The sequence below is a fragment of the Oreochromis aureus genome, linkage group 3 (assembly GCF_013358895.1).
Source record: "Oreochromis aureus strain Israel breed Guangdong linkage group 3, ZZ_aureus, whole genome shotgun sequence".
NCBI classification, from domain to species: Eukaryota; Metazoa; Chordata; class Actinopteri; order Cichliformes; family Cichlidae; genus Oreochromis; species Oreochromis aureus.
In genome coordinates, this window is record NC_052944.1 from 104975497 (window position 1) to 104987401 (window position 11905).

At 41.5% G+C, this 11905-nt stretch overlaps 1 protein-coding gene across 1 annotated transcript; it reads right to left on the bottom strand.

Moving 5' to 3' along the window:
• Positions 1–5145: 5145 nt before the first annotated feature.
• Positions 5146–7743, bottom strand: LOC116332145 (E3 SUMO-protein ligase ZBED1-like). Its single transcript, XM_031754998.2, has 2 exons — positions 6677–7743; positions 5146–6085 (listed from the first exon to the last, which is right to left on the bottom strand). The coding sequence occupies exons 1-2, from the start codon at positions 7708–7710 to the stop codon at positions 5410–5412; spliced, it is 1710 nt and encodes a 569-aa protein (XP_031610858.1). The 5' UTR covers positions 7711–7743; the 3' UTR covers positions 5146–5409.
• Positions 7744–11905: the final 4162 nt, after the last annotated feature.

Here is an 11905-nt window from a genome sequence, read left to right on the forward strand (position 1 = left end):
AAGCTCACACTGAGTCAGTGTGGGTGAGCTGTGGCCAGGACAAACCCACAGTTAGTCCACATGATCCCACCTACATTTTACTAAACCTATAGGCCTTTATGCGTGAAACTGCAGGGGCCCTGTGGGTGATAACTGTGGGTTTGTCCTGCCCACAGCTCACCCACACTGACTCACTGTGGGCTCAGGAGGACACGTTTGCCGGGACATTATTATTTATTATAAAATAAAAGATGAAACCAGAGAAGATGTTTTATTACACGCTCAGAAAGATGATGCTGGGAGAAGAGACTGACTCTACAGGAACACAGAGGCTAAACTGGAGCTTATCCATGCTCTGCACAAGGACTGAGAAAGTTATCAGGACAGATTCAGTTTTCTAAGACACGCCAACTTATCTGATAGGATTTGGAGAAAGATAAGAAAGAAGGACAGGAGAGGAAGAAGAGAGCTTAGATTTAAAGGGGAGGATGCTCATTTAAAGCTATGATGTAAGTCCTCATGTTTAAATCAAATGTTATATTTGTTCACACTGTGAAACCTGCTGCTAAACAAACTGAGGCAGACTGACTGTGTGGTTTAAAGTCTGCATGAAAATCTTCTGCAGGTTAGTTTGCTGCACTGTGATTGGTTTAAAGGTTCCTCCACCACTTTAACCTCTTCTCTGTCCATTTCCTGTTTAGAGGCAAAGTCACCCTCCTCAATGTAAGAAACAGGACATAGATATATTTTTACATTTTCCTTCTCTGCTCGTGTTTAACTTACCTGAGTAAAGCTGAGTATCTTTATTGGAAATATAATTTAGACTGAAACGAAGTTTGTAATTCCATCTACTGATATTATTATATTAATATAACACGAGGTTCAGTTTAACAGTAGTATCTGTACTTCTACTTAAGTACAGGATGTGTGTACTTTTGCCACCTCTGCTTATTTTCCTCTGAGTTATCGACCCTGCCGCTAGTTAGTTAACATAAACTATGTAAGTCTGTCATTTGCAGCCATTCAACCAAGCACAGTGTCGTGTCCACTTTAACTGGATCCTACAATTTTAAGTGGAGTTGACTTTTAACGAACTAAAATCTCTCAGCCAGCTCAGAGTATGAGAGCTGATTTAGCTCACATTCACTTCACCATCAGCCTGTAAAAATAACTGTCGATGTCTCAGTCTTCCATCAAATGCCAACGCTCCGCATCATCTACAGCAGCAGCTGATTCTCAGACTGAACAGACGCCACGGCTTCATTTCTGTCTCTTTCTCCCATCTAGTGGTCATTCAGTGGTACTACAGATGATACACGCTTTATAGAAGCACGAGGCCTGACTCAGTGTGGAATCATAAATCGCTCACAGTCAGTTCAGCTCTTTTAGTTTTGTGTTTTTGCAGTTTCAGTTTTTTAACAATCACAGAGTATCTCCAGAGGACCAAAAAGAAGCTCTGAGAGACACTCAGTGGACACAGGAAGTGTTCGAATTGGAGTTTTGGACAGTTTTCATGTTTCACATAAAGACTTAGAACCTCACAGTGATGGATTATTAGAAGTGTGTGTGTTCTGTTTTCTCACATGGAGGATTGAAAGCTGCAGATCATCACTCCAAAATTCTTCATCCTCTTGAAGTCCTCCTGCTCCTGCTGAGAGGCAAGTCCATCTGGCAGTTTACAGTTTTTCATGCAGGTCACATTGAATGGTTTTATTTTGAAACACCTTGATGGTCTCCTCCATCCTGCAGCTCTGGGGTCAAACTGTGGGATTACCTGGGTAGGACGGTCTGATGTCCAGACTGCACCCACAGGTCCTGTTCTGATGCGATCCTGCAGCCTCGATGCCTCGATTGCTCAGTCTGATCATGGGGCCATTTTCTTCTCTGAGGTGATGCTTCATATTCAGCTGGATCAGTGACGGATGGAGGGACTTTTACTGCAGTCACACAAATCCTAAACAAGGAAGAGAAAAGAAGATAACACACGGCCAAGACATCCGGCAAGGTAACTCCTTCAAATACCTGGGAGTTCATCTTGATCTCAGCTGGAGAACACAAGCGAAGTGTCTGTGCTCGGATCCATCAGATACTTGATAGAGCGAGGCTTCAGAGAGAAGTCAAGGCAGCACAGAAGACCATAGGCTGCCCTCTCCCCTCCCTGATGGACATTTATTCCTCCCGCTGCCTCAGCAGAGCAACAAACATCATCGAGGACAGCTGCCACCCTGGTTCTGACCTGTTCAACCTGCTGCCCACAGGTGCATCAGTACAAAGACCCACAGACTCATGAACAGTTTAAGGTCTGTCTTATTCACAGAAGATGTTCCTGTAAGCACCGATCCAAACCATGTCAAGGTCCAAAGAAACCATGATGCTTACTGTGAAGACTAGAAAAGTTTGGTTTACAAATCCAGTGCTGGCAAATAGTATGGAGACTGTAATTAATTGTAGATCACTGTAGTGGTTAGTTGCACTACAGAGCACTCAGAATGATCAAAATAGAAAAGTTATAGATTCATGATTGAGAGTTGATTGTGCAGATATGTGGGCGTGAACCAGAGCAAGGTCACAGAAACAATAGCTCTATCAATAATATCTGTCAATAGTCAGGGACAGGTGAAGGCAGGTCTCCATCCATAGGTGAAGCTGCACATAGATGTAGGACAAGAGGAGTGCCAACAAGGAGGACTAAGTTTAATCTATGGCGCAACTACTGTGATATACATAAGTGATGAACAAAGTATTTAAATGTGAATTTATTTATATAATGATCATCACATGGCTTTCTGCAGTCCTTTAGTGGATCATGGTGATGTGCATGCACCAGGTCATTGTGGTTTTATGCCTGGCTGTGGAAATCGTCAGTGTTCTGGCGTCATTCAGCACCACTGAGTGATCACTAGAGGGACGCAGGAGACCAGGAGTGAAACTGTGGCTACAGCAGGGCAGCTGTTGTGTGTCGCCAGCTGTGATCTGAGAATCAGCTGGATGTGAGTAAACTAGATCAGGTTAGCGTTGGTGGATGGATTTAAACATCAACACGTTGATGTAAAATAAGAGCCGGTTCTGTGTGGCTGTGCAGAGCTCCACTGGAGGGGTGAAGTCGGGCCGTTGGAGCTCAACCACGACCCCCTGTCCGTTTTATTCAAAACAATTCAGGTTACATTTGAAAATAAATTACCTTATAGCTTCCACAAATTCATCACACTCATAAAATACAGTGGTAGGGAAACTGAGCCAAACCATCCGATTCCTGAACTTCCAAGATTGGGAGTTTGGAAAGAAAGAAACTCCATCGGCAGCGAGCCGAGTTCAACATCATGAGAAAAGTGTTCGCTGAGAAAGGAATGCTCTGCAGTTTTCAATATAATCCATGGAAGACGATAACGATCCTCCACTATGGGAAGATATGGCTGCTTTGTAATGTGGTTTGTTTTCTCCATTTATTTTTCTATTTTACTTTATTCAGAATGTATTTGTGTTTCGTTAACTCAGCATCAGCATTATGTTGTATTAATAATACAGAACAAAAACTCCAAGAATGGAACAAGTAAGGGAACCATCTTCTCAATTACTATGAACTTCATGAGTTTGTACAGCCCAAATTAAAATAAACCAACATTTTTTTTAAATCAGTTATCCACTTTGCAAGGGCTTCATATACTTGGACTGTAACTGTACTCTAAACCTGAGTATAGATCAACAGGCTCAGATACCTATGAAGCCAAAACTGGACAATTAATAACTCAGTTTATATTATGTATCAACTCTTAGGAACAAAACCCTGATAAAACAGAATGATGTTGTCATTCGAGTCAGTATGATAACAACGTTTATCCATAACAACCCAAACTGGCAGTTTCAAACAAGATGGCTAGAAAATCTAAAATTTGTTACATTTATAGAGGAGAAAACAGAAAATAACTTTGAGTTAAAGGCAGATCAAACCTGAGCCTCAGTGAGATGGAAGGATTCAAAGCATATATTAGAGGGGAAGTCCTCGGCTTTACAAGTACAAAGAACAAACAGCAAAAAAATGGAATAAACTAATTAAATCTTTGGAATTAGACTTAAATATTAGCGTTGAATCAAACTGTTACGTTTGAGAAGTGAATATAATATATTATCTTCTGATACAGCAACAAAAAGTCTAATGTGGCAATCTTATTATGATCAATGGGAGAAAGTGGGAAGGCCCTTGGCATGGAGTTAAGAAAATGCAGTCTTTAATAGCATAAAGACCTCTTCAGGGAATGTAACAGTAGATCCATCTGAAATTTATGACAGTTTTAGAAAATTTTATGAAAATGTTTATAAATCGGAACATGCCCAAGCTTCAGAACAGGAACCACTCTTAGATCACATCCAGTTATAGACACTAAGGTACCCCAGGCTATCAAAGCATTAACAGTGGTAAGGGCACCCGGGCCGGAGGCCCTTCTGATTGAATTTTACAAAACTGTCCAAGAAAAATCACTAATTTAACTTTTTAACATGCATGAAGAAGCATATCAAAATGAGGCTCTCCCACCCACTGAGACAGGCAAAGATTACTTTTTTTACCTGGTAAACCTCCTGCAGAGCGCTCATCACTCAGACCAATGACTCTGATGGGGGTTGACATTAAAATACTTCTATTAGACCCTTGTATCGCACATTTAGTTAGCGTTGTACGAAAGCATCAAGGGTTTCACAATATAAGAAGGGTTCTGAATATAATTCATGAGAGATTTGATGCTAAGGATGCAGCTTTATTATCACTCGACGCTTGTCAGGCCTTGGACAGAATAGACTGGTCAGATTTATGTAACATTCTGCAAAGTCAGGATTTGGAAATCATTTTCTCAGATGGGTTCAACCTTTGTAACAAACAACATGGTTTCTAAACCTGTCACATTAGCCATCTCCTATGCTATTTATTCTGACGATAACAATAATAACGGACCTATTTGGTGTCTTGCCCTGTAAGATGATGACCTGACCTTTTCTGACTAGGCTGTTTGTTAGCACACCAAAATTAATGCAACAAATAGAGCTATTAGGATGATTTCCTGGCTAAAATATAAATGATTAAAAATCCTCCATCCTGCTTCTGAACAAGGATGAAAGTCTAAATCCTTTAATGCCAAGTCAATGAAGTTAATACAGAATAAACACAAAGAATGCTTAAATTCAAAGACAGGTTTAATAGTGTTTGTGTGTCTTTAACACAGGATCAGCATGACTCAGATTAAAGACATCTTTCTAGTATCTGCTGATAAGAAATAATACTGAACCCAGGCCTAACAATAATCCAACTATAATAGAAATGGAAAAAACAAAATGTGTAACATCTTAATGCCAGCTGAATTTCAAAAAAGGACAAATGTCAATATTTAAAACAAAAACTCAGAGTGTTGAACATTTTTCCCTCCAAAGAAGTGACTCGGCTCAGTCCTTCTGTGCACTCAGCCAGTTACTGAGGCAGACTATTCTGTTTACATCTTCTGATGACAAAGACGCACGCTTGTTTTGAATGACGTCACCTGAGAGTGAGAATAAGCTCTCACAGGGCACTGTGGTTGCAGGGGTTGACAGGTACTTGCGTGCAATAGATGCCAGCCTGGCATGCGCTCCTTCTCTCTTTAACCACCACTGTAGTGGACACTCCCCTGCGCCCGCTTTGGGCTCTGCTTTGTACCGATCCAGACAGCGGCCGATAGAGTCTTGCTCTTCCTCTGTATCTGAATCTGAAGAACCCAGGAGGAAGATGGACATCTTGCTCTTCTTTGGTGATGGTTCCTCTTTTATCTGAACAGATGGTTGTTGTGCTTGTGTCTCTGCCATCAGAAGGTCATGTACCAGAGTCCACACCTCTCTTCTTTCATCTTTGGGAAGACACTTAAGGTCTTTAAACCTGGGATCAAGGGCAGTAGCGATCTTCAGCCAGGTGAGATTGCTGCTGGCCCTCCGCTGAGCTAGGTCTGTGGTAAAAACCATCTTAAACCTCACAACGTAGACTGGGTCATCATCTAAGGGCTCCATGACCCAGAACAAATGACGCAAGGCTGGCAACACCATGGAACAGGAGACATAGCGCTCTCCCCCCAGCAGTTCGGTCACATATCTGCAATAGAAAGAACAAGTGTGTATTTTTCTACTAATCACACAGAGACAAACACAAATACCACAATATGTCAGTAAGTGATGCTCTAATTGAAAAGTGAAGTACTGCAGTTATCTCACTCACTGTTAGTACTGTGTGCTGTGGGTTGGAAAATAGAAGCAAGAGCTGGGGTGGGAGGGGAGAGAGGTTCACCCTGCAAAGGTTTCCAGTGTGTTGTAGGGCTAACACAGAGACAGAAAACCATTCCCCTTTAAAACCCCATTTATAATATCACATTAATTGTGTCAATCAACATCATTTCATTAAGATCACAAGCATATATTTGAATTGTGGGAGAAAATACAAACTGCACAGAATCCCCAGCCAACCAGGAAGTTTGAATCCCGAACCTTCATTCGGTGAGGAAACAGTTCTAACCACTGCACCACTCAGCCCAAACACTACAGAGGCAACTATGCTAAAACATAGTGTGTAGTTTTCTACTTATCGCACAGAGACAAACACAAATACCACATGTGAAAACACACAGGAGTGTTCTTGAATACAGAGCTAGAACGTAGACGCACACAAACGAGAAACAGAATGATTTACCTGCAAGGTTCAAGTAGTTCCTCCAGCTTCTGCAGTCTGTCAAGCTCCTGGTCAGTCAACATGGTCACTGTGCTGTTTTGCTGAGTCAGGATGGTGGTGAGCACAGATTTGTTTCTCTGGATCCGCTTGATCATCTCTAGGGTGGAGTTCCATCTTGTCTGAGCATCCTGAACAAGTGCTTCTGTGTTATGTCCATGTGCAGCTTGCTGTGCATTTAATTCCTGAGCGTTCGCTGGACTATCCTCAAAATGTCCAACAATCTCGCGACATTTGGCCAGAACTCTTTCAAAGCCGCTGTCATTCAGAGAAACTGTGATCGCACTCTGCAGAATGTGGGCCGTGCAGGGCATGTGTTCAAATGGAAGTAGGCTGGCCACATCAACCATGTTACCATACAGCCATGCACTGTCGGTGCCAAGCGTGGTTAGCTTGTCCCCGATTTTCCATTCGTTTGCAACACTCAGAAAATGGTCAGCATAGTGTCTCTCTTCAGTTTTACTCACTGTTAGTGCAAACGACTGTAGAGTCCAGTCGTTATCAATAAAATGCGCTGTGACGGCGCAGTAGTAATCGTTGTCCACCGACGTCCAGTGGTCTCCGGTGAGGGCGACGTTCATTGCTCCCAGAAGCTTGGTGTGCCGCTGAGCCCTCTGGTCCTCATACACAGCGTGCAGTCTCGACACAATGGTTTCTGTGGAGGGCAGATTGTAGCACATATCTCCCAATGCAGTGCGAAGGACTTCTTTCAGTCCGTCATCTTCTACCATGCTAACTGGTCGGCAGCTTTTAGCTATCCAAACAACCAAGCCGTTGGTTAACTTTTCACTCACTTCTTCTGTTTTTAGCCCACGAACAACATAATCCTGTGATTCATCCGGGTGCTTCGCTCTCAGGTGATACCCCAGAGACGAATTGCTTCTGTGGTACCTGAATTCAGCTTTGCAGATTGTGCACGTTACTCTCGTTTTGTCCAACACACCGTTAGGCAACTTCTTAAAGCAAAACTTTCCGCCCAAAGGTCCGTCCTTCTCCATGCTTGCGCGTGTTAGCTACAGTAGCATGGCAACGCTTCTTCTTCTTCTGCTAATCATTTCCGGCAGGCCAAACGCCAGCATAGCACAATGCTGCCCCCTAATCCAGAGCTAATCATGACTGTAAATGTCTTAGATTACCTGTTTTTTAAGCGTTACTTTTTAACGCTTTTTCCGCATTAATCGCAAAAATTAAAGCGTTAATTTTGACAGGACTATTATTTTTATTTGAGATTCCTCCTGAAAGGGAAGCTACTTTTTGCATCATGTGAACTGGAAAGGTGCTCCCAGTCACATGACCATGGGCCTCAGCAGGAAGTCTGACCCCTTCATAATGAAAGCATGTTCCTCACAGACCGTCTGCACTAAACAGCTTCAAGCTGTGTCCCAATCCAGCGAACGCACGCTTCGTAGTACTCGCAGTTCGCGAACAAACATGGACATTTATTTTTAGGTCCATTCTGCTGCTGATACATACTTTAGGTTTCTGAATATTAAACTTGTTGCTGCCTTTCATAGTGTGTAACTTGAAGGCCCTGAGTACTTTCTCCCACACTGAAAACACTGGGATGATAAAATTATGTGAACATTACCTAATAAGACTGATTCAGGACAGACAATTAGTTATGTTAAACTTTCCTAGCAGTCCTTCACAAACAGGGAACTGTCTGTCTATTCTCTCCATCTGTCAGCTGCTGCTGCTGTTACTTCCTCCTCCTCTTCCTCACACACTGCTGAGTTTGTCCTGGTGGATCATCAGGGGTGCAAAGCCCATAAATGGCGCTAATGGCCTCCTTGACTCCGCGCTCCACTGGCCTGTAGGTGTAAATAGACTGCAGAGACCTTGTCTGACAATTAACTCTTCTGTTTTGTGCCATCCGCTTCGCCAGAGGTTGTTTGGTTTCCCTGATGTATAAATCCTGGCAAGGAGGCAATTTACGTGAAAAGGGAAAGACCGTCCAGATGAACAGAATTAACTTTTTTGGATTTTGCAGTTTCTTTCGGATGCTTTGAGCACCCCAGCAGAGACGTTAAAATTCCAGTCCAGAACCAAAAAATAAAAGTGTCCAGCAGTTTAGTCATTCACGCACACACACCCTGACTGTCTTGTAAAAGCTGAACTTAACTATTGCACATTAAATAGGGTAGTGTCACAAACGATTGCCTATGTACCCAGACATTGACATTTTACATGGGCTTACTATGATGAACTACGGACGTTAACAGTTATTAAAAATGTTACCATCAATGACCAGGAAACGAACAGGTAAAATACCAGTTCTGGGCTTCATGTGAATTGGGCAGCACCAAAATAAACCTTTTAAAATACCACAAGACAAAATTTCACCATATATTCTCAACAATACAGATTCATCTGACTAAAATTTACATTTCGAATAATCTTTTATCCACTTCACCTTCGTATTGTCAGACCAGGTCAAAATGACCCACTCTGTTTTGACTGTTCATTCCTTTTTCCCTTCTTCCTTTCCTCCCTCTTTCCTTCATTTATTCCTAATTAATTTTAACAGTTCAAAGACTAAATAAGCAACTCTTTGTAACAGGTGAATGATTATATAGAGGGAAAGGGTTTTAACTACTGTTTTTTACATGACTCAACTACAATGCACAGGAACAGCCTAAAAAACACAAGGCTTCCCTATTAACAGTCACAGCAAAGGCTTTGTTTTCAGAGACCTTGTGCGCTGTGAGCATCGAGAGCCATTGAACTAAAAAGAAAGATGGCCTGAATTGCTTCATATGTATAACTCCTCTGCTTTGGATAATCAATGTTGAGGGCATACAGAAGGCCAAAGAGGTATGCCGGGGCAGTAGAGAGGTCTGGAATGTTATGTAGGAAGATGTCCCCCTCCAACACAACTGCATGTTCCCGCACAGACATATCATCCTCGTCATCTTGTAGGATGGTGAGGATGACAACTGTTCAACACTGGTTCCAAAATGTCAGAGTCCTGAAGAAAAGTAAAATATGAATTATTGAAAGCTAAGAAAAACTAAAGACAAAATACATTTCTAAAGATTTTAACTTTAACCTCCATACCATGCTGGTCGTTTGACTCATGGAGGTTTTAAGCAGAAAAAGCTCATTTTCCTCTAATTAATGCCACCTTGTGATGAGTTTTGTACAAAAATATTTTCTGCTGTTGAACACTCACTAACAATGCCCAGCTGCTCCTTAGCAGAAAAAAATGAGTTATAATTATGACAACTGCAAGCCCCACCATGAAATTATCTGGACTGCACTGAGGAAGTGTACATTCCCATTTTGGATTAACTCATCCTTTAAAAACATCTCATACCAATTAGTTTTACTTGCACTACTTTTTTGCACTTGCTATGCACTTCAGGAAAACCTCTGTTGCCTCCTGTCTGAGGAAAATGGGCAGCATATTAACAATTTTACTTTTTTTTTTTTAAACAAATTAAATAAAATACTGCCAAATAAGAACACAGCAATGACTGATGACATTCATTTTACTGACATGTCCACTGATGTTTTTTATGCTGAAGCCAACATCTTTTTCTGTTTCTGTTATGAGAAAAGTAAACTCTCTTCTAACAATGTCAGGTAAAGAAGCACTTCACTTACCTGTTCATCGAGTTTATCCAGGAGGTCTTCCATTTCTTCACCACGAGCTCCCTTCTTAGACTGGTACAGTTTCAGCAGGCCAGGCACAAATTTGTCAAGGGATACACTGAAGGTCCACGCGTCGTCTTTGCTTGTGATCCGATGAAATTCTTCAGATATGTAAACAAGACAATCACCAAAATATTGTCATTTATTCAGCACAGAAAATTCCTCCCTGTCTTGTACAGTCTGCACCATGTTATCCCTGACTGTGTTATCAACAGCAAAACCTACTTCAAAAATCTCTCATGAATACATCTTTTGCACAGGAATAGAAAGACCCTCCACAAAACCCAGTTTTAATATGCAAATACATATTATGTTCTAAGTTGCACCAAAATCTGTGACCAATCCGATTCTGTGACTTGTCTTAGTATTCTTTCCCTAATAATCTCAGACTATAGAAGTTCTGTTTCCAGCACTAAAAGAAAAAAAACAAACATGCTAAGTCAAAATTATGAGATTGATTTTCTGTTTCATAATTTCGATTTAGCATGGGGACTCTTTTCTTGTACTGGCAGAAATGTTCAGGGTAAGAATTTCAATGTAACATTGGCAAGGGCCTTGAGTGGAGTGGTAGCACAAGATATAAGAAAGTTGGCCAATGCATTACCCCAGCAAATACTGTACTACTTCAATAATAGTCAATCTAGTATAAATCATGCCCAATTTGAATAATAATTAAATTACAAATAAATTAGGACACTCTTACCTCCTCAGAGGAAAACAGCGCAGGCCATCTCTACTGGACCTCAGATACCATAGGATTGACACTCCACGACCTCTCTCTGCCTGAGAGAAAATGTTTGCAATAATGAAACATTTCAATATAATGTAGAAAAATTAGAAAAAAAAGTTAGGGGTCGGACTCCCCGATCCTTACTGCGCATGTGCAAAGTCGGACCGTACAGATCGGGTCTACCTGTGGAATTGTACATAAAAGGATGGATCAGGTGTATCCTTTGTGGCCTACACAAAACAAACTTTTAAGAGATTTTCAGGTGAGAATGAAGCTGTGTAAATTTCAAATATCTGCTCAGTTTATTAAGACAACAAATATTTGCAAAAGTGCTCCGACGTTTTCGGAGATGTCTGTTACCACCAGCTCTGATAGGCTCAAGGCTCACTAGAGCTGGCGAGAACAGTGAACTCCCGGCATATCGTTTTCAACCCCGCGGTCCTTCGCTACTTAGGTTAAACATGATATATAAGTCAGTTACATAACTTAAATATGTTATTGTTTGACTTTTTTCAGTGTTTTACTTGTTCCATCCTCCCAGGTCCTTGGGAGGATGAAGCCTAGGCGCTTTTAGAAAATCCTAATAACACTTGTAGTTAGCTTACCTCCTAGGGCAAATGGTGAGCAGGTGCAGGAGCAGCAGGTCCCGCACCTGCTCACCAAATAATACACTCCAACTGCAGACCAGGTGAAAATCCGTAATGGTAGAAAAATTGTAATTTATATCCAACTTTGGCCACGTTTGTTCATATTTTCTTAGCAGGTTTTCAGTCCAGAAGACATCAACAAACCACTATCACACAGCTCAG

What these genes read in the sequence shown, in the direction of transcription:
- LOC116332145 (XM_031754998.2), bottom strand. Translation starts at nt 7,710, where the DNA reads ATGGAGAAGGACGGACCTTTGGGCGGAAAGTTTTGCTTTAAGAAGTTG. An exon ending in GAACTACTTGAACCTTGCAG is followed by an intron (nt 6,086 to 6,676) that starts GTAAATCATTCT and finishes TTTCTATTGCAG; the next exon opens with ATATGTGACCGAACTGCTGG.